The following is a 22,326-nucleotide window of genomic DNA, read 5'->3' as shown; positions in this document are numbered from 1 at the left end:
CAATGGAGGGATGAGGGTGGGCACCCTGGGAAGAGCTGCTCTCACAGGGCACAGGGCATGAGCCCACAAGCTGGTCCTGCAGTGCTGAGCTGTAGCCCTACGGCTGCGCTAGCCCAGTGGGGATATCTGGCCCTGAGCCAGGGAAGGAAGCAGGGCACAGCCAGGCCTGAGGGTGATGGGGGGCAGGAGGGTGCACAGCAAACCAACAGCACTGGTCAGGGTGGGGGACTGAAGGTGCCCCTCAGCTCCAGACATTATCAATGAGTGGAGGAGTGCCCTGTGCCCCTCCAGGCTGGGCAAACAGTGGGGCTGCAGGCAGAGAGGCCAGGAGTGGCCAGACTGCCAGCACTCCCCAGGCACCACAGTATGTGCTATGCCACTGGAACAAGGACCTGAAACAGAGGTATCGCCCTAGGTAAACCTTTATTGTCTGGCTGGTGGTGGTACACGTGTCAGCACAGGTGTAGAGACGTGATGGAGGGGCGAGCGGCACTGAGCCCATGGTGCTGGGAGTAGGGGCTGTCATCCTGGCTTCTTCCTTCGGCCTCAAGCTCCCCTGGGACCTCTTACCCCTGCCCACTCCCCAGCCCACAGGTGCTACAGCCCCTAGTGCGGAAGTGCCCCAGGTGCACGTGAAGGTGGGAAGCAGGGTGTCGGCACAACTGTGGAGCTGTCCCCAGGGAGGTGACACCAAGCAGGGCCTGTGGTGGGCAGAGGGGCTTCCTCACAGGGAGCCAAGGGAACCACTGACAGGTGCTGCCTGTGGGATGCCTGGCTGGGCTGCACGGTCCTGCTCAGCCCCTGACCCACACCGTGCCCCAGGCCTGGGGGCACAGCTTCGCCTGTGCCACTCCAGGGACACAGAAGTGCTGCCCACAGGGTAAACAATCCCTGGAAAGCAAATAACTTAACAGGCTGCAGCGCAGGGGGCAAGCCAAGCCAGGAGCATCCCCAGCAGCGCCTGCATGGCCCTGCCCATGGGGTCAGCCCGCAGCTGGCTGGGGCAGAGGCAGCTCTGGCAAGGCAGAGGCATGGGGGTGCCTGGTTGGCAGAGTTCCCCCTGTCCCTAGTGCCAGGCCTGTGGCCCCCCCAGACCCTCCTGGGGCAGGCAGCTCCCCTGCCCACTGGCAGCCCTGGCAGCAAGGGCAGTGGGGGGGTGGGCAGGGCAGGCTCTAGCACTCTTTCTGCCGCATGCGCAACTCGTGGCGACGCAGGTGGTTGTAGAGGGACTGCACATAGGTGAAGACGCACTTGGCGTCTGGCTTCTTCCCCATGATCATCATGTCTTCGACCTCCACCAGCGGCACGCAGTCCACCAGCGTCCTGCAGAGATGAAATCCTCAGGCAAGCTGCCCTGGGTGGAGGCTGGGATGGAACCCCACACTGCCCAAGGCCTGCTGGCATTGGGCACTGCTGCCCTCAGCCCCATGTGGCTCCTGCCTGCCCTCTAGTAGCCCCAGTCCTGCCGCTCCTGGCACTAGGAAGAGTATGTGTTGCCTGCCCTGGAGGCTGTCTGCCCTGGGGGGTTTGCCCACCTGTCTGCATCCCTTGCCCCCGTGGTGCTCTCTTGGTGCTGGTAGTCATGCCCTGCTCAGGCTGTGCCCACCCTCCTCCTCCTCCAGCGGCTGGTGGTGCCCCCTAGGGAGAGCCCTGCTTGCCTGCACATGTCTGCAGCCTCAAGCCCCACCGGCTGGTCCAGGGAAAGCAGGGACAGGGAGTGGATCTCAGTCGCAAGCTGCCCCTCCCTCCTTCTTCAAGCCCTCACCCTGCTCTTCTGCCTCCTGCCAGCCAGACTCTCAGCCTTGCCCCTGACTAGAGCCCAGGGCTGCCTGCCCCAGGCCCAGCACTATTGTGGTGGGTGCTGCCCTGCTTCAGTGAGCTCAACCTGGTGTGTGCCTATTGCCTCCTCTCCCAGCCCAGCATGAGGTAGGGGTCCATGGAGGACCCTACTCCAGCAGCTACCAGCCTCGGGGAGCCATGGCAGATCAGCCATGCCTGTGCCCCAATCCCCACAGCCTTGGGGCTCTACCACTGCCCCTCTGGTGGGGTGGCCACCCTATCCCCACCACCCATCCAACTCCCTGGGCTGCTTTGTCCCCAGACTGGGGCTCCCTGGGTGCTCAAGGAGGCTGACAACACGATTATGGGTCACTATGGCAATCAGGCAGGGCATGGAGGGGATTCAGCCACCTCCATCCTCTAGTCTTTCTACTAGGGGAGTAGATGTGGGGGAAGAGGGGGTGGGGCACAGAAGCAACTCTGCCACTGCTGCGACCCCCATCCTGGCCATGCCCAGGGCCCTGCATCCCTGCAAGGCATTGTCCCCTCAAGGGGACTGATGGTGCTGGAGCACCCCAGCTGCTGTGCTGCTGGGGCGAGGGCTGTGCCAGCACTGGGGGCTGAGCTGGCTTGAACTGGCAGCCCCTGCTGCTGTCATGGCTGGCTCAGCTGCACCGGCCTTGGGCCACCCTCTAGCTGCAAGGACAGGATGCACAAGGAAGGTCCAAACCCCATGCTGCCACCCACCACCACAACACCCTCACTCCTGTCACAACCATTCCCCTGCTGTAGCCCCACTGTGCACCTTGACCCTCCAGAACAGTCCCCCCATCCCTCCCTCCCTCCCTCCCTCCCTCTCTGAGGACAGACCCCCAGCTGCTGCCAGCTCCTGGGGAGTACCAGGGCCCAGGAGAGCCCTGCCCCAGCCCCCACAGTCCCAGCCTTCCCATGGTGCCTTTGCTACACTGGTCAGCGGACTCTGAGCCCATGACCTGGCTGGCACCACCCCATTTCATGCTTTGGCCAACGTGGGGATGAGGGGCCATGCTCAGGGCCTTGGGAAAGCCCATGCCTGGCTCTGGGGGTGAGGGCGGAGTAAATGGCAGCACACAGAGAGCAGCTCTGCCCTTATAAAGCCATTGTTTGGGCTCTGGTGTGCCAGTGCTGTGCAGAGCCATGGCTCCAGCACCAGACAGGATGCTCTGAGGCAGGCACAAACACTGCAGGATGAGGCAGGACTCGAGCCTTGAGTCACACTTTCCAGACTCCTGCTCCTGCCCATATATGAGCAGGCAGCACCTCAGGGCTGGGCATGTGCACTCAGGGCAGGGGAAGGAGGCAGCAAGTGCAAGCAGTAAAGCTGCAGCAGCCCGGGGGGGTCACCCACACTCAGGCAGCATCACTCAGAGCACAGAGCTGAGTCCCCAGCAGCTCATCCTTAGGTCAGGCTCAGCCAGGGGGAGGGATCTGTTCTCACTACTCCCCTGGAGAGTCAAGACTCCTATAGGGTGACAGTCTCCACTGCCCAAAACCCCATGGGTGTTATTCCAGAAGACCCAAGGCCAGTCAGCTGCCTCTGCCCATCTCCTGGCTGCAGCAGGGTCCTGCCTGGCACCACCAGGCCTTGCCCCTTGCCCACTGGCATCCCCCAGCCTTGTCCCCAGCCGCGGCAGCTGCTTCCCAGCTGAGCCCTGGTGGTGGTGGGGCACAGGCAGATACTTGGAGGGGAAGGTTCTCACCATTGGTCCTGGGGGGGGTGACAATGGGCTACGACTTTTTGGTTTTTACCAGCCCCTTCTGGACCAGGCAGCGATAGAATTCCTGAATGTATGTGTACACACACTTCCAATCTGGCTCGCGCATCCGGACCATGTCCTCCACGTCCAGCAACTGCGGACAGTCCGCGTGCTTCCTGGGTGCAGGGAGAGAGAGGGGCAAGCCAGTGACCGCAGCCCAGTCAGGGAGGGGAGGAAGAGAAAACAAGAGACACAGATCAGTGCAGTTCCCGTCCCCCCAGAAGCTGCTCTGCTCTGGCATGCTCTGGGGGTGCGCGATGCAGGGGCGGGAAGGCTCCAGGCACCCTATGCCAAGGCCATTCAGTGAGACTGGGGGGGCACAAGCAAGGGGAGGGGGAAGGGGCAGCGGGTGAGCGGTGTGGAGAGGCGTGAGGTTCAGAGGGAAGGACAGACAGAGAAGGAGGAGGAGTGAGGTGTTCTGGTGCGCCAGGTGCTCGGGGAGCGGGTTCCAGAGTGGAGTGACGCTCTATATAGCTCCTATATAGACCTGTTAGGAGGATGGCAGGGCAAGCCCAGCCCTCCTGCCTAGCTCCGCTTGGAACCACGCAGCACAGCCCTGGTGCAGGAAGCTTAAGAGAGGACGCTCACAAGAGCTGGAGGAGGAAGGACGAGAGGCCACCTGGCTTCCAGGCCGGAGAGATGATGGCTCTCTCAAGTCCACGCACTGGTTCCCCAATTAAGGCAAAAAGTCCATTACCAGGAGCGCCAAGAGCCAGGCCCGCAGCTCCCTTCTTGCTCCACCAAACAGCACTATGGCACCCAGGGAGCTTGTGGGAGCCCCCAGCTCACCCCATGGCCACGGACACCAGCCGAATGGGACCCCAACCCCTGGCCCTGCCCCCGGGCAGGGTGCTGGAGGAGATGAGTGGATGGGTGGGAGAGAGACAGAAGGAAGGAGAGAGGGGCCTGGCTGCCAGCTCTCCAGCTGGGCACACTCCCAGCTCTCAGCACCCAGGAAAATCAGAAGCAAAAGGGGAAGGGAGGAGACTAGAGAAGCTGCAACGGTGTTTGAGCCCCTACGACTGTGAAAGTAGGCACCTGGCATGGGCAAACCCTGCTCCCCACAAGATGCAGTCCCACACCTGGCACCTTGGGATGGGATGTACTGCCTGCAGCCACATGGGCTTAGGGAGCTGCTGCCTTGCCCTGTGCTTGGGAGCCCAGACCCCCACGCCCACCCTCACCATACCAGACTGGGCTGCACTGGCCCCTTGTGACTCTGCCCAGACAGCTGCTGCTTTCCCACCCAGCACCCAACCTTATTGCATGACATGGGGGGAGCAACACATATGGGCATCCACCTCCGGCACCACCACCCTCATCCCAGCAGCGAGCAGAAGAGGCCGCCCCCCAAGCCACCCCAAGCTCATATGATGAGCATGAGAGGTACGTACTCTGCAGAGGAGAAGGCCACCTCAAAGTTGTGGCGGCGGTTCTGGGGCGTCAGCTTACTGTAGTCAAACGCATCAGGGAAGAAGTTGTGGACCAAGGCACAAAAGGCCATGCCGTCACTCCAGCTGGATGAGAAGTTCTGGATGTCCACATGCTGAGAAGGCAAGAGAGTTACCAAGGGACAGAGTGACTGGCCCTGGGATGGGAAGAGGATGTGGCACCCACCTCATAGCCCCGGGTCTTGGCTCTGCACCAGTCCAGCAACATCTGCTTGATACTGTTGGCGTTGGGCACGCCGAAGCTGGAGGAGCGTTGCACAGTGGTCTGTGACGCTGCGGGGTTTGGTGAGCTATGGCAGGAGACACAGGGTGTTATCCATGGGTGTTAGCTGCAGGGTGTTATCTGCACAGTGTTCACTGCCCCAGCCAGCCTGCCCCAGGCCCAGCCTCACCTCCCGCCTTCCTTCTGCAGCTTCTCCATCATGGCCTTGCGCGCCTGTGAGGTTGAGGTCTTGGGCAGGCTCTGAGCCTTCATTAGCTCCTTCTTCTTCTCCGCCTGACGTCGCTCCAGTGCAGCCAGGCTGCTCTGCCTGGAGGCACTCTCATCCTCACGGTCGAAGATGCTGGGAGAGAGACGAACAATGTGAAGGGGGCTCCAGGTGGCCTAGGGAAGGGCAAGCAGTGGCCTCAGCCCATTGCCAGCCCTGGCACTTCAGAATCCTCCACGTCCCTAGGACAGAAGAGAGTGGCTTAAGGCCCCTTGCCGGCAGACATGTCTTTGTGCCCATGGAAGGACCCATGAGGACCTCTGAACATAGTGAGAAGGACCAGGAGGCTTTGGGGACACCCTTGCACAGGGACACCACAAGCAGATGAGTGACAGGGACCGTATGTGCCTGTCCTTGCAGACACCACCACTCACCTGCCGGTCTTCTTGGATGAGGAGCTGTAGGATGATTTGGTTTGAACAAACGTGCTGTTGCCATCTGCAGAGAGAAAGGAAGGAAAGAGGCCCTGGGCATAAGCTGAGGCAGGTGGGACTTGGACTGCACCAGGGCAGTGATGACTCAGCGGCAGTGATGCCCCAGGGTTACACCTGACAATGCAGCAAGGAAAGGGCAGGGAAAGCTCTTACTGTCTGATCTCTTCACATAACTCGACTCCATGGTTGTGGTACGGGAGGTCTTGGTGCCATCACCTGCAGAGACAAGGCAACAGGAACAGCTGGGCTGGGAGCAACAGCACCCACAGACACCAGCTGCTGCCAAGTACCCTCACACCCATGCAGTGCAATGGGTAGAAGTCTCAGACGGTAGAGCCACAGGCATGGCAGGCAGAGGGAGGACAGAGGGCACGTGCCCCCCAGGCAGAGCAAAGAGGCCAGCACAAACAGCAGAGAACTGGGGCATCCCTCAGACCCTGCAGCCACTCGGCTTGAGCCACCCAAGTGACTGGGAGAACAGGGGTATAGGGGACAGGAGACAGGCCAAAGATGTAGACAAGGCCCTGCCACGCCAAGAGAATGGGGATCAGGTGGCAAGTCACCAGAGCAGATCCATTAATGATCCACAGGCAGGCTCTGAGCAAGCCAGAAACTCAGCCCTGAACTAGTCCTGCTCCCAGCACAGTCAGGCGAGACCCAGGACAAACAGCAAGTGGCAGAGGAACTGTGGTGGCAGAGCATTGGGAAGGGTTCTACATGGCCACCGAAGGGCCAGCACACCGGTCAGTGAGCCCAGTGCCCCCCAGCCTGGCCCATACTAGACTGGATGAGACGCTCAGTCTTGGTGACGGTGCTGCGCGCTGAGCCGTCAGCTGACTGAGTGCTCTGCGTGGTGGTGGTCTCGGTGGTGTGGCCAGCCCTTCCTGCCATAGCCTGGCTCCTAGCCTCCTGCAGCCGCTGGTCTCGCTCCTTCTCCCGCTGGTCTGCAAACACAGGTGGGAGACAGCATAAGCAGTGAGAGGCAGGGTGGTGGGCACACTCCACGCCACACCAGAGGTCCTATAGCTGCTGTTGTTCCACAACTGGCTCATAGGAAGTATGATGTCCTCGGCCTGGCACAGCCAGGGGGGCAAGAGAAGACCCAGCACGCGGCCTCCAGCCTCTCTGTGGCTTGGACAGCCCCGCTCCAGCACTCCACACTGCCTCCACCACTACTCCAACTGCAGTGGGAGTCACTGTTCCCCAAGTACCTCGCTTGCGCTGGCGCAGCTCCCGCATGGCATTTCGGATAAGTCGTCGCTCCTCAAAGTCCGTTGTCTGATCCAGCTGCAAGAGGGAGAGGTCAACATCACTCCTCTGCCATCAGCTTGGGGTCCCTTCGTCTTCCCCCAGGAGCCTGAGCCAGAGGCAGAGGTACCATCTTATCCAGAACATCCTCATCCTCAATCCTGCTCAGCTCCTCGACATTCAGCTTGCTCCTTCTCTCCACCTCCCTCACTTGCACCTTCTCCGTGCCGTTGGGCAGCTCTGGCTCCAGCCTCAGAACCTGGGGCTGCTCCACCACCTCCGGCTCCATCTGCAAGGACAGCACGGTGCAGCTGAGCCCCTGCCAGCTCAGCCACCCCACTACTGCTGCTCAGGGTCCGGGCCCCCACCACCCTAACACCTGCTCAGTGCCAAAGGCAGTGAGGACCCTGGAGAGGACATGCCACATGCGGCATAAGAGCTCTCAGCCGGTGGGACACCGGAGGCATCTGCAGTACCCAAAGCAGGCAGGGGGGCATGGCATGCCCCTGTGGCACCCACTGCCCCTGGAGGGCCCAGCAGTCCCTGACCTCCTCCCAGTCTGGCTGGCAAAATATCTCCAGATACTCCCTGCTCCCTTCAGGAGATGGCCGGGCCCCCCAGCAGACAGGGGCTGCCTGGGGCTACAGGCTGGGCAGTGCCTGGTGCCCAGCTGCAAGTAAGGTGTTGGCAAGGCCAGTGTGTGCTGTTAGCAGCACAAGGGATTTCCATGGAATTAAGGGACTTAGTGGAGAGAAGAGCTTGTGCAGGAGATCAAGAGCCTCCCCCGCATTCCTGCCAGGATCTAGGCCAGCTCGGCCCCTGCCTGAACACAGCCAGGACACCAAGTCCCTTTCAGCATGACCCCCCAGCAATGCACAGCAGGCAGCAGGCCAGGCCCGGAATAGGAGGCAGCAGAGATGCCAGAATTGGCCTGGAGTAGCCATGCACACATCTGGCCCAATCCTGCATCCTGCAGCCCTGCACCTGGCCCATGGCAAAGCCATCGGCAGGAGCTGACATTGGCCACATGCACCCATGCCACCACCTGTGCCAGGCACTGCGGCAGGGGCAGGACAGCTGCCTGTGGCCTCCTGCCTGGCATGTCAGCAACGTAGAGCAGGCAGGCACTGCAACTGTGCCACAGTGAGCCCAAGAGGTAGTAGATCCTCATGGTGCCGTGTCCCTGTGCACCATGGCCACAGTTCCACCTTGTGCCTGGGCTCCAGACACCCCCAGGAGCCCCAGAGGCCAGTGCCCCCTCCCACCCCGTGCCATGGGACAGGGCTGCCCACACTCACACTGCTGTTGGTCCGGGAGAGGTGCAGGGCTGATTGTTGGCATGTGCTGGAGAAAGTGGGTGGATGGGCCACAGGGCCGCTGGGCTCCTCGGTGCCCTCAAAGTGGGCGCAAGGGTCCTGTGCTTCCAGAAAGAGGGTGCTGATGTCCTCCACAGGGGGCTCCTGCAGCCCTGGTGCCAGTAGGCTGAGGCAGCGGCCCAGGCGCTCCAGCTCTGCCCGCAGCTCCAGCTGCTCCTGCTCCAGTGACTGCAGTGCCTGGGCCAATGCCTGCACCCACTGCAGCGCCCACTGCAGCTGCCCCTCTGCCACCCCCCGCAATGCTGCCAGTTCCTGACGCAGCTCAGCCAGCTTGGCTGTCCCGGCCTGTTCCAGCCTCTCCAAGCTGATCCCCAGCATGGCGGCGGTGCAGGCACTGCAGTGAGCCTTGCTCAGCTGTCTGCTGCCTTTTATAGGGGGCACAGGGCACCACCCCAGCTAGAGGCCAGCCCATTCCCTGCCTGTGGGTTATTCTGGTCCCAGCAGCTGGGGGGTCCCTCAGAGGGGTGCTGAGCCAGGCGTCACACTTGGCAACGTGTCCGGCTTTGGGACCAGGTGGCTTGGCAAGGGGAGCTCTGCAAGTGGCCCCCCCGCCCTGGCAGCTGCCAGGGCCTGATACCAGCCTGGGGCCTGTGGGACACAGCAGGGGGGACCAGTCCCGACCACCGCTGTGCAGGATGAGTGACAGGGCCAACCACTGCTGTGCCCTTTCGTCCAAGCGCTCTCCCACTCTGGGCCAGCATCACCCACAGCACACCAACACCTCCGGCCCCAGACTGGCACCAGTGCAAGGGCCTCAGCCACAGTCAGGATTTTTAGAGGTCTCCATACCCCCATGCTGCCTGATGCCTGTGCCACAGGGGGTCCCTGCATGATGGACATAGGCAGCACCTCACCAGCAAGAGGACACGCTGCAGTGGCTACTACCCCCAGGTCCCTGCAGCCCACTGGTCCCTCCAACCGAGGGCTGCCAGCACTGCTGCCTTGTCCTCCTCCTCCTGTCTGCACACTGGGAGCACACCTGGCAGCTGTGTCTCCCACCAAGCAGCTGATTGGTCTCAGGCCCCCCACCCCACCAAGCAGCCCCACTAATACCTTAATGAGAGCTGATGGGTGCTCAGGCCAGGTCCGCCCAAGCGCATTAGCATGGGGAAGTCAGCTCGCTGCAGGCAGTGAGCTGCCCACAGGTAGGACCTGCTAGCAGGTGTGGGCAGCACCTGAGAGCAACTCTGCCAGGCCGTGGACACTGCCTGCCTCATGCTGAGGGGGGCTGGGCTGAGGAAAGGGTGAGCCAGTAGTGCCACAGCCACCAGTGTGCCACAGGCCACTAGCAGTGCCATGGGCCACTGGCAGTGCTGTTCCCATAGAGGCAGCCAGGCGTGCACGGGGCCATGAGTGAGGCAGAGCCATGTTTGACATCCCAGCTCCTGCCAAGGCGGCGCGTGGGTGCCTCACATTACCCTAGATGGGCAGGAGCAGACAAAAGCACTTGAAGGGCTGCACGCACGGCTGTCTCCTGTGTGCAGCCAGCCCCAGAGTGGTCGCAGCCCACTCTCCCCCCAACACACTGCAGAGTGGTAGTTTTTTCTCTAGTTGCACCCAAGAATCCCTCCTGGGCCAGGTGGGCTGGGACTCCACTCAGGCTTGCGGAGTGGGAGCAGGCAATACCCACAGCTCCAGGATAGGTTAGAGACCTTCAGGGAGCCCCACCCCAAGACAGGTTCCCCAGTGCCATGGCCAAGGACCATCCCCAGGAGGAAAACCAGGAGTGGGTGGCAATGGGTTTTTCCCTGAGCTGTTGCCACCCTTAAAGGTGCTTAAAACAGAAGGAGATCCAAAAAAGACTCCCAGGTCGCTTCCCTCCCCCTCCCCGAATGTGTGAGTACATGGCGGCGCGATCCAGAGTGCAGGGGACTCATGGGGCTGTGCAACCACATGCAAAGCCAAGGGTCCCTTGATGGAAAAAAACTCCCAACGAAAACAAAACAAAAGCACCAATCAAAACCAGTCCACATGCTGCCACCCTGCTGGTCCCTGGTCCCCACCCCAAGCCCTGGAGCTGTCAGGTGATGCCCAGGTGAGGCATGGCCCCACAGCACCAAGGCCCCCTGGGCACTTACCTTGGTGACATTGCTGCTGACACTGCTGATGTTGCAGATACTGCTGACGCTGCTGGGGATGGTGGTGATGCGGATTGGGGTGCTCCGCAGCCCCAGGGTTACCTCTGCAAGGGGAGGAAGAGGCATGTGGGGTCTGCCCCAGCCTGGAAGGCTCAGCCCCACAGCTGGAGACTGGCTCTGGCTGGGCAGCCCTGGTGCCCCATGCATCCTGCCCTGACAGCAAGCACGAGGCTCTGGCACAGGGAAAGGGCTCTGGGGACAGGCAAGGGATGGGAAAGCCAGGCCCCCCTCACTATACTGGCTTATCCTCCTCCCCAAGGAAGGGCACTTTCTGCAGTGCTCCAGCTGGATCCAGAACCCCCTGGTGTGAGGGATGGCCACAGGAGCATCCCAAGCCAGTCACATCTGCAGGCAGGCAGGGGTGGGGCAGGGCTGGAGCAAACACAGCACAGCAGTGGAATGGGACACACCAGGACAGCCTGGGCTCACCTGAGCCAACAGTTCAGTGAGGACAGAGGATGTGGCAGGGCTGTAGGGGCAAGGCAGGGACTGGGCAGTGACCTTGAGCACGAACATATCAGGACAGTGGGGCTGAGGACAAGCTGCAGGGCCAGGTGGTCTCTCTGGACCAAGATGCCGTGAGAAGGCTCAGTGTGCCTGCCAAGGGGTGACACCTGCCAGGCAAGCTATGATCTTCTGGCAACACCCATATTCAGCCTCTGGGCTGCCAACAGCTGCTTGCTGCCCACCAGCACCAGCCTGGCCTAGCACTGCCCACCTGCCTCCACCTCCCATTATTGCCCACCATCCTTCAGTGCCTGGTTGCCCACTGGCACCCACCTGCACCACTGCCAAGCTGTGCACATAGTCCCATCGGGAACACGGTCCCACAGTGCTTATGGCCCTGCTGGCACCCATTCCACTGTGGTACCCACCTTCCTGAGAGACACCCACCTTTCCCAGTCCCACCTCCCTGAGTGACACCCACCATGCCCATCACTCCTATGGCATCTAGCCTCCCCCACATACCACCTGCCCACTTGACCTGTCTTGCTCGCCCTATACCCCATCAGTGCCCACCTGCCCGCTGGCTGCCGGGGGTGGTCGTGATGCGGGGCGCGAGGGGCTGCACACGCCCATCCTTGATCTCGATGGTGAAGAAGGTCTTCATGGCGTCGAGGCGGCGGCCGGCGGGGCGCGGAGTCGGGCGCTGCTCTGCGCCGCCGCTGCCCCGCTCGTTTTGAGCGGGCGCCGGCGGGGCCGTGCGGGGCCCCCGCTGCCATTGGGCGGCCCCGGCCCCGGCCCGCCCCCCCGCACCGCCCGCCCCCGCCGGCCCAAACCTCTGCGCGCGCTCCCGCACCGAGCCGGCGGCGGAGGGCGGCGGGAGTCCGGCGGAGCGCGGCGCTGCGGGGATGGGAGCGAGGTCACCGGGCTGCAGCCACCGGGACTGCGACCCCCGCTTGGTCCCGCACAGCGCATGCAGCCCTCCGGGGTGCCCCCTGCGATGCACGCTGCCCCCGCATCCTGCGGTGCCTGCTGCAATGCATGCTCTCCCCACCCCAGGGTGTCACACCGTGCATGCAGCCTCGCAGCGTCCCCACGCGATGCACAATGCCCACGTAGTGCCTGGCCGTGCATGGAGCTCTCCGCAGTGCCCACAAGATGCATTGCTGCCCTCGAGAGACCCCACTACACATCCACCATCCCCGGAGGTGGCTGCAGCCTCTGCCCCCTCTCCCCACTCCTGCAGGGGCCAGGTGCTTGTGGACGTGGATGGGAGGGAGGGAAGGAGGGATGCTGGGCAGGGAGCAAAAGAGCAAGTGGGTGGCCAGCAGTATCGTGGATACGCTGGAGTTCCACGTCTTCCAAGGCTCCACGAGGAACCTCCTGCCAGCGGGAAGCAGAGAACAGAGGCAAGCACCACGGAGATCTTACCTGTGCGACCAGCTGGGCACAAGGAGGAGGGCACCTGCTCCTGCTGGTTAGTATTCAGGTGAGCTGGGGTCCCTACTAGATCCTGGGTAGACACTGGCACTTGGGAAGAGACAGCACAGATAGGGAAGGAACAGGACAAAGGGAACAGAGGGTGAGCACAGCACAGGGTGCTGCTGCCATCCCCACAGTACAGCACCCTGGAGCTGCCCTCCTTGTCACGCCACACTCCCCAGTGCATAGTGCCAAAATCTGCCAGCATCTGTAGGCTGCCCCACACGCCAGGCATGGGCTCTGCCCTGCAGTGCCAAACCACACCGCAGAGAAGGGAAGGATCTGTGCCCAGCAAGGCAATGGGGGGTACCTGGGGTCTATGCCAAAAGGTCGGGATGACCCCTATCCCTGTCAGGCCCTTGCATTGCCTCTGGAGGGGAGGGGGAGGGACCTGGGTGGCTCAGCTTTTGAGGGTGCAGGTAGGGTTCTGCCCTGGGGCTGGAGTCACTGATGCCCATAGAGCTGGGAGTGGGAGGTGAGCTCAGCCTCTCCTCAGAATCCACATTTGAGTCCCCTGTGAGGCAAGGGGATGCAGGTCCTGCACACTTCCCTGCATTCTGGGCTGTGCCATGCTGCAGCCCAGCATCTTCCCAGGGTTTCTGCCTTTCCAGAAGCCAGCAGCCCCCAGGGACACCTCAGAGGGAGGGGACCTCTGCCTGCAAGGGCAGCTCCAAGAGGGGACCCTGACCCTGGGAGGAGAGCTGCTTTTTGGTTTTCCTGTTTACTCCTGGCACAACCATGTAGACAGTTTTCCCAGCAGTAGGAAGAGGGCAGCTGCTGGCCACTGGAATCCCCCAGGGCTGCAGGGAGGCCCCAGAGGGTGCTAAGCCTGGGGGAGGGAGGGGGTGGTCAGAGCCAACCACACATTGCTCTCAGCCTTATTGGGACAAAGAATGCAAAAGTCCGGGGTTTGCTGCCGGCACCGATTCCCTTTCATGGCCCTGTGGCCACCTTACCAGAGAGGGGTTCTGGTAAACAGCCCGCCTGGAACCCAGCTCCCTGGCCGGAACGGGCACTACCACTACTTGGCTGGGCAGAATCAGCCTAGGGTGGCCCTTGGCCTGACCACATCTTGCATTCACATTCCTGTTCCAGCATGCATGGGCTGGAGTCACATCCCCAGGGCTGCCTGGGATGTGCATGCCACAGGGCAAAGGAGCGGGGGACAGGGGGCTCTGGGGCAGCATTAGCCCCCTGGCAGGGAGCCACAGCCCTCATGTCCCCTCCCCATCCCTCTCAAAGGCTGCACTTACCCACTGGTGGCCTCCCGTGTCTCCCATCTGGCCCCAGTGCCTGGCAGCGCACCCCAACATGGAGCTGTAGGATGAGAGGGGCAGAGCGCTCAGTTGAGGGTTGCATGCAGTCCCCTATTAAGCTGCCTTGGCACACAGACCTCCAGCCCTGGGCAAGGAGGACAGTGGCAGCTGCTACCATTTCTGTACCTGGCTGGCAGCACCAGGCTGGCCCAGGGACGGCTGCTCTCCTCTGGGGCTTTGCCTCCTGCTGGGCTCTGCAGCTCTCTCTGGCCTGTCCAGGCTCCCTGCCTTCCAGGCTGCCTGTTGTTGTCCCTGGGGCTGGCCCTGCTCCAGCTCCCCAACACCATCCTCAGGCTCGGGATCGGGCTCTGGGGTTGGCTGCAGCTCCAGCAGCACAAGGGTCCCTGAGACCACTTCTGTGGGTAAAAAAAGAGGCTCTGCTTGGAGAAGCCTGAAGCTGCCTGCAGTGCATCCCTGCTCCCTTGCAGCTCCTCCAGGCACCTGGCTCCCCTGCACACCATTTGGGAAGTGTGCCCTCCATTGTCCTGAAGCTGGCCAGGCATAACTCTGGCCTCAGGGATGCACCTAGACAGGGCTTTGCCATGGACATCTGGGGGGGACTCACCCTGGGTACTGGGTTTCTGGGGGTCTCCCGCCTGTCGGCTGCACAGCTCCAACATCCTGCCTGGGACATGCTCCTGCTCCACCAGGTCCTCTCGCTCATGGTCCTGGGAAGAGCAGGGGTTGAGAGCAGAACCAGCCCTGCTCTGGTCCCTGACTATGTCCCATATCTGCCACCTGGCCAGGGACATGCAGGCCGTGGCCTCTTCCCATGCTGTCCAGGTCCCTGTCTGCATGCTGCTGGGGATGGGCAAGCCAGTCTCTGCACAGGGGTCAGTGCAGGAGGCTGGCATGGGGACAAGCGTTCCCACATGCTGCTGCCTCCAGTGGGCAGGGAGGGGGACGCTGTGTCTGCTGAAGCAGAGCCCCAAACCCTGCGCACCTTTGGGGCTCCTGATATTCCTCTGGGGGTTGATCAGCAACGACCTGGCACTTGGGTCCCTCTGTGGCAGCTGCCCCAAGCACACCAGCCTTATCAGCATGGATGCCAGCAGGTGGGAGAGGACAGCTCCTGCCCCATGCCCTCAGCCCAAGCACTCCAGGGCTTCATGATCCAGGGAGCATCCAGTTTTACATCACCCTGTCTCTGCCCATGGCACCTGCAGTTCTGCTTGGCAAATGATGGGATGTTCTGGGTCTAGGTCCACACACAGGTGATAGGTGTGTCCCTGAAACACATGTGAGCAGGGCCAGGATGTGCTGGTGTCAGCCAGGGAACAGGGTGCCAGTCCTGGCTGTCAGTGCCTCTAGCAGCACTGTAGGCTTCCCTTGCTATGACTCCAGGGTGGGGGTAGGTGAAGAGGTGACTATACACTGAGGGGACACAGGAGAACCAGGTCCCGAGCCCAGGGATGGAAATGGCCTTGGGTTTGGAGTTATCATCTGGACAGAGTAAGATAGCCCTGCCAGCTGCTCAGAGATGCCCCAGCACAGCCAGGACTGGGGGCAGTGTGCCAACCTTGGGAGACAGGGGAGGCAGACAGTAGCTGAAAGGTGGCACAGGGCCACATACCCTCTGCAGCCTCCTGCTATAGCCCTGGGTCAGGTGGAGGGGTAAGCAGGGTTGGATGGAGGCAGATAGGGGAACTCATGCCTTCCTGCCTGGCTGCAGTTGTACCTACTGCTTCTTCCCTTCCCACCTTTGCCCTTAAAGGGCAACCCCGCAGGGTTGGGTGCAGGGATCTCCTACCACCACACAGTCCCTGCGGGAGTCACCCCCACCGCACTGAAAACCCCTGCTAGTGCCCATTCCTTCCAGCCCTGCCCACTAGCTCCTCCTTCTCCCATCCAGAAAGCCCCCAACTTCACTGCAGAATGAGCCCTCGATGGTTGGCAGGAACAGTCATCACAGGATGGGAGCTCAGTGTTTCTAGCTGTGCAGGGGGACTGCTGCAGGCAGCTGCCACGAGAGAGACGAGAGGTTGTTGCTTCCAAAGAGCCTCATCCCCAAGAGCCAGAGCAGGGAGGGGTGTACCATGCGCACCAACGGGCCCCCAGACCCCCACCAGGCTGCATCCTTGAGAGAAGCCAAGGGGCACCCATGCCTGAGGCCCCAGCTCCACCTCACCACTGCCAGGGTCATGATGGCACAGCTCAGCCATGTCTTCCCTCTCCTCTGAGGCCCCAGCCCCACTTGCCACAGTTTCCTTGGGCAGGCAAGCACAGCTTTCCTGGGGCTCTGTGCTCCAGACACACAGGAGCCCCCAGAGAAGGGCAAGGTCTTCAGCAGTCCTGTCTCCCATAGCACCCTACATACTCACCGCCGAAACTTCGGGCTCCTGGGCAGGGGGCTGCTCAGCAGCCCCCCTGTGCCCACTCTCCTCTAGCTCAGCCAGTGCCAGCAGTTCTGCATCGTCCTGACAGCTGCTCTCTCTTCTCCTGGCTGTGCCCAGGGGCTTGGCACTGCCCTTGCCAAGGCTTTCCCCACTCTCAGTAAGGGCTGGTGCTTCAGCATTGTCCCTCTGGATAATTTTCGCATCCCCAGGCACAGTGCGGGGCTTGTTGCCAGCCCTCCAGCTGCTCTGCACATTCCCAGCCAGGGTCGCAGCTGGATGGGAGCAAAGGTACTGTTAAGGAAGGAGCTGCCCACGTCCCAGGCTCTCCAGAGTAGCCACCCCAGAGCATGGGAATAGTGCTTCACCTTCAATCTCCTCAGCCCGCAGCTTACGGATGGCAGCTCGGATCACCTTGCGCTCCTCATACTCACCTGCTGCCCGCAGCTGGAAGAGGGAAGGACCCATGAGAAAAGCAGGGTTAGCCCCAGCACAGGGTCCATCCTGGCATGCAGTCTGCCCCAGCACATGGTCACTCACCAGTTTTGTCAGCTCCTCCACGCTGGTGATGGTTTCGAGCTGCTGGGACAAGGCGGCCAGGGCTGCTTGCTGTTCCTCCTCCAGGTGCCGAGACCTGAGCAGGGCAAGAGCAGCAGCCAGACAGAAGGTGGCGTGGGCACTTGGGAGCAAAGCCCCCTCGCGGGCAGCTGGCAGATCCAGGCAATGGGCCCCAACATGTGCCAAGCTCCTCGGAGCCAGGCTGCTCCCACCTTCAAGCTCACCCAAATCTATGCCAGCCACAGTGGGGCCAGGCATCGCAGCCCCCATCTCCCAGGGCAGAGGCAGTGGGTGACCCCCAGCTCCCCACTAGACTCACTGTGGCCAGTTCTCCTTGTCGTCCTGTCTGTGGCTGCCGTGCTCTGGGCGGAAGCGCTTGGATGCCAGTGCCTCCTCGTCCCTCTCCAGCTCCTGCCGCTGCAGCTCCCGGATGGCCGAACGGATTCGGCGCCGCTCGGCCAGGTCCAGCGTGGCCTCAAGCTGGGTGCACAGGGCAGGGCTCAGCACCAGCTCTGACTACTGAGCCCCTTTCTCAGCCCTGGTGCCACCCTCTGCCGTGCTGCCCTGGGCTGCCCACGCTCCAGACAAAGGAGCTGTCTGTCTGTGGTGCCCACGTGCCCAGTGCATGCTGCCCAACACTGCCAGGCCCTGAGGGGAGTCAGCATAGCCCCCCCCAGGCAGGATGCTGGAATCAGCCATGGCAGGGAGGGGCTGCCAGGGTGGCACTAAGACCTCCAGCATGTGAGGGGGAAAAAGATGGGCAAGTGAAATGAACACCCACCAGTGGTCCCTGCAGCCCCCAAGGGTTGGTGCCCTGCAGCTCTGCCCCCTCCCCTCTCTGAAACAAGCCCTCCCACACACAACAGCTGCTCCAGCAGCTGAGGGACAGCAAAACCTATTTTCCTCCCATCCCCATGGTCCCCAGGAGGTGTTGGTTGGGAGTGTCCCAGCACTCCACCAAGGGCTCCTCCTAGCCCCTCTGCAGCCCTCCCCATCCTCATTCGGTGCTAGAGGATGGCAGGCGGCTCTTGGAGCCAAATCCGTAAGTGGGATCTATCCTAAATCAAAGTCCAACCCTCTATGTGTGGGAAGCAGGGCCACAACTTCCTCTCAGATGCCCTCGATGAACATCTCACAGGTGCTCTGGGTGCTCCTTAGCCCACTCAAGGCCAGGACCTGGCACCCAGTGTTGCTTTTCCTCTTTCAGTCCAGCCCTGCTACCAGCCCCAGTGCTTTCAGGAGGCCATGCACAGCCCCCCTCGTGATGTTGAAGGGGCAGAAGGCAGCCAGATCTGCATGGGAAGGCCAGCCAGGCCTTCCTATTCCCTCCCACTGTCCTGCTGCAGGACATCAGGACTGACCCAATGCTGGGAACTCGGGAGGTGATTTCCCATGGAACTCATTAAAAATAAACCCCGTGACTCACAGCAGCTGCTATCAGCATCAAGCCTCAGCATGCTGGGAGAAGCCATGGCTGCGCCACAGAACAAGAGCATCAGTCCCCTCCCTTCCTGTCCCACAGGCCACTAACAGGCCACCCATCTGGGCTCTCCAGGTTCTGCTGCAGCAGGAATCCAGGGTTGGTCCCTCAGTTGGACCTGAGTTGAGCCACATGGAGGGCCCCAAACCACCTCCTGCATGCAGACCCCCCTCCAGAGCCCCTGAGAAGCCATGGGCCTTTGCCCTCCCTGCTCAGAGGTTGGGGACCAGGGAGGGTATTCACATCCTAGTAAAGCCAGCAGGCACAGAGCAGGCGCAGAGATGCCATGTGCCACCCTAGCAGCAGCCAAAACTGTAGTACTCCAATGCCTCAAGGCCCAACCGGGAGCACTATCCTTTCCCAGCTAGGAAGGGGCGTGTGCACAGCAGCTGCAGAAGCACAGAGTGCCAAGAAGGGGGCGACACAATAGGACACCAGCCCTACACACCCTGGTGCAGGGAACACACTAGCACCCATGTGTGCTGTGTGACACCCATCCACCAGCTCCAGGATCTGCCCTGCCCAGGAGGCTCCAGCTGGGACCTGACTTGCACCCTGGTGTTGAAAGGCTTCTGTCCATGGGACAAATGGCAGCAGGGAAGGAGAAAATGCCTTGTGCCATGTCAGCAGGGAGCTGGGATGAGGAAAATTAGTAGCTTTGGTAGCTCCGTGGCAGGGGAAAGCATGCCAGAAACCACAAGGCTGGGAAGGGACCAAGGGGCCCAGTCCTGCCAGCACAGGCAAACTCAGGGATTGGCACATGCCAGGGCCCCACAGGCCCTGCCCAGCTACCAGCAAATTAATAGTTCTGAGCAAACACCCACCTCAGCACACAGAGCAGCTTTGTGAAAGGGCACTGGCATGGCACCCATGGGCTTCTTCCCCACTGGTGCCCAAAACAGTGGCACTCATAGCCCTGGCATAGCAGGCAGCCCTTTCAGGAGGGCTGCAATTAGCCCTGCTCTCTGGAGTGCCTGAGCACGCAGCACACTTGGGAGGCTGAAGCTTGGCCACAGGGAAACCTTTCTGGGGACATTGCAGCTGAGCACATTGAGCACCTTCTGAGCCCCAAGGTTCACTGTCACCTTTGGAAGGAGCCATGGGGACTGTGGCTGCCTCTAGGCAGAGGAAAGCAGAAAGGACACTGGGTGATAGATTTGGCAGGGATGCAGTGCTCCTCAGGGCCACCGAAGCCTTTGCCAAAGGCTGCTGGGTGTAAGAAGGGGACCTCCCGGCAGTGACCTTCCTAGCTCAAACCTGCCCTGTCTCTGTCCCCGGGTGGCTTTGCATCCTCACTAATTAACCAGACTGAGACTTGGAGGGGCTGGGAGAAGGGAGTATTCCCAAGCCCAAGGTCAGCAGACCACAGCCTGGAGGTCAGCACAGCCTTAAGTGCTCAAATAACCCCCTGTTTCCAGACATCCACCTAAGGGCCACCCTGCAGCAGCACCCTTCCCATCCTCCACAGCTCCCTCCTCAGGCTCCTCCAAGCCCTTAGTCACTTTTATGTTGCCCTACGGGTTGATCCCAACGGTCTTCCCTGGGTGTAGGGTACAAGTTGGCAGCTGGGGAGGCAACCATGTGGCTGTCTATGGCAGGAGCTGGGAGGCAGAGGCTTCCCGGCAGCAACCAGTCCAGCCAGCACAAGGGTGAGGGGGCTGCAGGGATTGGCTCATGTCCCCCATCCTCCTTTTTCCAGTATCTCTGGGGACATCAGAGGCTGCTGCCAAGGTGTCACTTGCTGGGAGAAAGGAGGAGAAGCAAGGCAGAGTGGAGGAATTGTGAGAGCAGAGGAGCACAGAGAAAGCGGTGGGAAAGGCAGTTTTCCCTTATATGGACTAATCCTCTCCCAGCTGAGTGGAGCCAAAAACATAACCAGAAAAAAAAATTCCTTCCCTGCCTCATGTCAGCCCAGAGCAGGCTTTCCCTAGATTGTGCCGCACAGTACAGGCAGACCTGGGTCACGAGCAGTGTGGTCTCAGAAGGCAAAGGCCCAGTGGGTCAAAGAAAAAGCCCTGGGAGAAACAGTTCTTGCTGCACCTCCCTAGGCTGGCTGGAGACCCAGCACCCATTACCACTCCTGGGGCTCCACTTCAGCCCGGAGACCTCAGTTGGGACGTAGCAGAGCTGGAGCATTGTCAGGATGCGGAGAAACCCAAATCACCCATGCCCGCACCTCCGCAGGGGTGATCCGACATCACCCCACGAGGAGAAGTGGGCTCCTCAGCCCACGGGCCACGGGTAGGTCTACATGTCATCACTGAGAGCCGGCTGAGGGTGGCACAGCAGGACGTTCGGTCCAGGGCAGCCCTCGTGCCGACCCACGGCACAGCTCCCCCTCCCCGCCTGCATCTCGACTCTTTCCTGTTCCCGCAGACTGGCCTTCCTGGCTGACTCAGTTTCCTGCTGTGACCATTCCCCAGCGCTGGCCCGGGCCGCACCGGCGCAGCCTCCGGGGCAGCTAGCACAGCCCAGACCCGGGCCGGGGATCCCTGGGTGTGCCCGAAGCAGGGCAGCACGTTGTAGGGGCTTCCCGGGACACCAGCCCCGGCTGAGCAGGTCGCAGTCCAGCACCCTGAGTTCCACCTTCGGGACACCCGGGCCCTCGTCCCCATAGCCCATCGGCCCCGGCAGAGCCCTGCTCCCGCTCTGGCTCCTGGGGGAGTGCCCGGCCAGTGCTCTAGTAGCCGCCGCGCAGGAAGGGATGGGATACCTGGCCATGCGGGCAGAGCCCGGGAGGTGCGCCTGGCACCGCGCCAGCTCCAGGCAGACTAGGAGCCCGCAGCGGGAGAGCGGGGAGCAAGGAACCGAGCCGGCAGCAAGGAACGATTTCCAGGTATCCGCCAGCCGAGGAGATGGAGCTGGGAGAGGCGAGAGCGGTGGGGCCGGAGTCACCGGGGCAGTGCGAGGGCTCGTGCTGGAGCTCACCGGGGCTCGGAGCCCGGCCCGAGCCAGAGCTGGCCCCGCCGGGTGCTGCCGCCCGGGACCTCCAGCGCTACAGCCACTCCCAGACACAGCTCCAGAATCCCCCGGCCGAGCGGCAGACCGGCGGCCCAGCCAGTCCCGCTCTGCCCGCGCCTGGGACAGCCTACCCCGGCCCGGGGGGCTCAGGGAGCCGAGGCACCGCCAGGCACACACCGATCCGCCCCCGGAGCCGCCGCGAGCGCGCACCGTGCCCCGGCCCTCCCGCCGCGGGACTCACCAGCTTCCGCAGCGCTCCCTCGTCCATCCCGAGGAGACTCTCCTGGGACATCCCGCCCGCCGGGCCCGCGCTGCTGCGGCCGGGGCTCGACGGCGGCCGAGACAACAAAGGGCGTCCGGGACGGCGCGGCCCCGCGCTTGGCTCGGCGACGCTCCCGCCCAGCCCCACTCCGTTCCTGCCGCCCGCCTCGGCTCCGCTCCCCTCCCGCCCCGCCGCTTCCCACCGCCCCGCCCCGCCGCCGTCGGCCCGGCCCCGCCCCGCCGGAACTGGGGGTCCCGGTGCCCAGTCCGGCCCCAGGCCCGTGCAGGGAGCCGAGCCGAGCCGTGCCGCGCCCTGAGGCTCCGGGCTGCCTCCCGTCCCGGTCACCACGCCTGTGAAGGGGAGCTCGGGTCTGGCCCGCCTGCGGTGGCACACCCGCTGCGGGTGTATCGCTGCCCGCAGAGGTCCCCTTGGCTAGCCCGGCTGCAGTCCGGGCGCGGGGCCTTCCCGCCCACAGAAACTGCTGCACCCCTGGCTTGTGGGATGCAGGACAGAGAGCCACCAGCACCTCCTGCCCGGAGCCTTTCCCACTGCGCCCGGAGTTCACACCGTGGGGTGCCCCTGCATGCTGTGGAGGTCTATTTGATCTGCTCCCTAACATCCCGCGGGATTAATGCCCAGGGCACTCTCAGAGCCCACCTGCCAGGGGTCCCTGGGGATGTGTTGCCCCACATGGTCCCAGTGCTCGCTCCAACTCAGAAGGTGCTTGTGGTATCCCTGTCCTCCCATCCCAGATCGCAGTGCCAGGACAGCCAAGCATGG

At 62.4% G+C, this 22,326-nt stretch overlaps 1 protein-coding gene across 5 annotated transcripts; it reads right to left on the bottom strand.

Moving 5' to 3' along the window:
- Window positions 1-514: 514 nt before the first annotated feature.
- On the bottom strand, window positions 515-21,682 carry SMTN (smoothelin). 5 transcript variants are annotated; one of them, XM_027895400.1, is made up of 22 exons: window positions 21,526-21,679; window positions 17,163-17,323; window positions 16,826-16,919; window positions 16,654-16,732; window positions 16,274-16,560; window positions 14,518-14,620; window positions 14,079-14,308; window positions 13,890-13,953; window positions 12,586-12,684; window positions 11,731-12,054; window positions 10,651-10,754; window positions 8,495-8,611; window positions 7,327-7,485; window positions 7,160-7,235; window positions 6,728-6,892; window positions 6,102-6,164; window positions 5,889-5,952; window positions 5,419-5,589; window positions 5,193-5,316; window positions 4,970-5,121; window positions 3,519-3,691; window positions 1,212-1,323 (listed from the first exon to the last, which is right to left on the bottom strand). In XM_027895400.1, exons 1-21 carry the CDS (start codon window positions 21,574-21,576, stop codon window positions 3,547-3,549), a joined length of 2,832 nt encoding a protein of 943 aa, XP_027751201.1. In that variant the 5' UTR covers window positions 21,577-21,679; the 3' UTR covers window positions 1,212-1,323; window positions 3,519-3,546. The 5 variants fall into 5 exon arrangements, with proteins under 5 accessions (XP_027751200.1, XP_027751203.1, XP_027751202.1 ...); XM_027895399.1 differs by lacking the exon at window positions 3,519-3,691 and having other exon boundaries at window positions 515-1,323; window positions 21,526-21,682; XM_027895402.1 differs by lacking the exons at window positions 3,519-3,691; window positions 11,731-12,054 and having other exon boundaries at window positions 515-1,323; window positions 21,526-21,681.
- Window positions 21,683-22,326: the final 644 nt, after the last annotated feature.

Source organism: Empidonax traillii, unplaced genomic scaffold (assembly GCF_003031625.1).
Source record: "Empidonax traillii isolate 1590-97213 ecotype Southwest subspecies unplaced genomic scaffold, ASM303162v1 scaffold459:size589781, whole genome shotgun sequence".
Classification (NCBI taxonomy): domain Eukaryota; kingdom Metazoa; phylum Chordata; class Aves; order Passeriformes; family Tyrannidae; genus Empidonax; species Empidonax traillii.
Note: the sequence above shows the minus strand (reverse complement) of the source record. Positions and strands in the feature narration are given on the sequence as shown.

What these genes read in the sequence shown, in the direction of transcription:
- SMTN (XM_027895399.1), bottom strand. Translation starts at nt 21,576, where the DNA reads ATGTCCCAGGAGAGTCTCCTCGGGATGGACGAGGGAGCGCTGCGGAAG. An exon ending in CCAGAAACCCAGTACCCAGG is followed by an intron (nt 14,309 to 14,517) that starts GTGAGTCCCCCC and finishes TTTTACCCACAG; the next exon opens with AAGTGGTCTCAGGGACCCTT. An exon ending in TGAGCGTCTCATCCAGTCTA is followed by an intron (nt 6,165 to 6,727) that starts GTATGGGCCAGG and finishes TTGTCTCTGCAG; the next exon opens with GTGATGGCACCAAGACCTCC.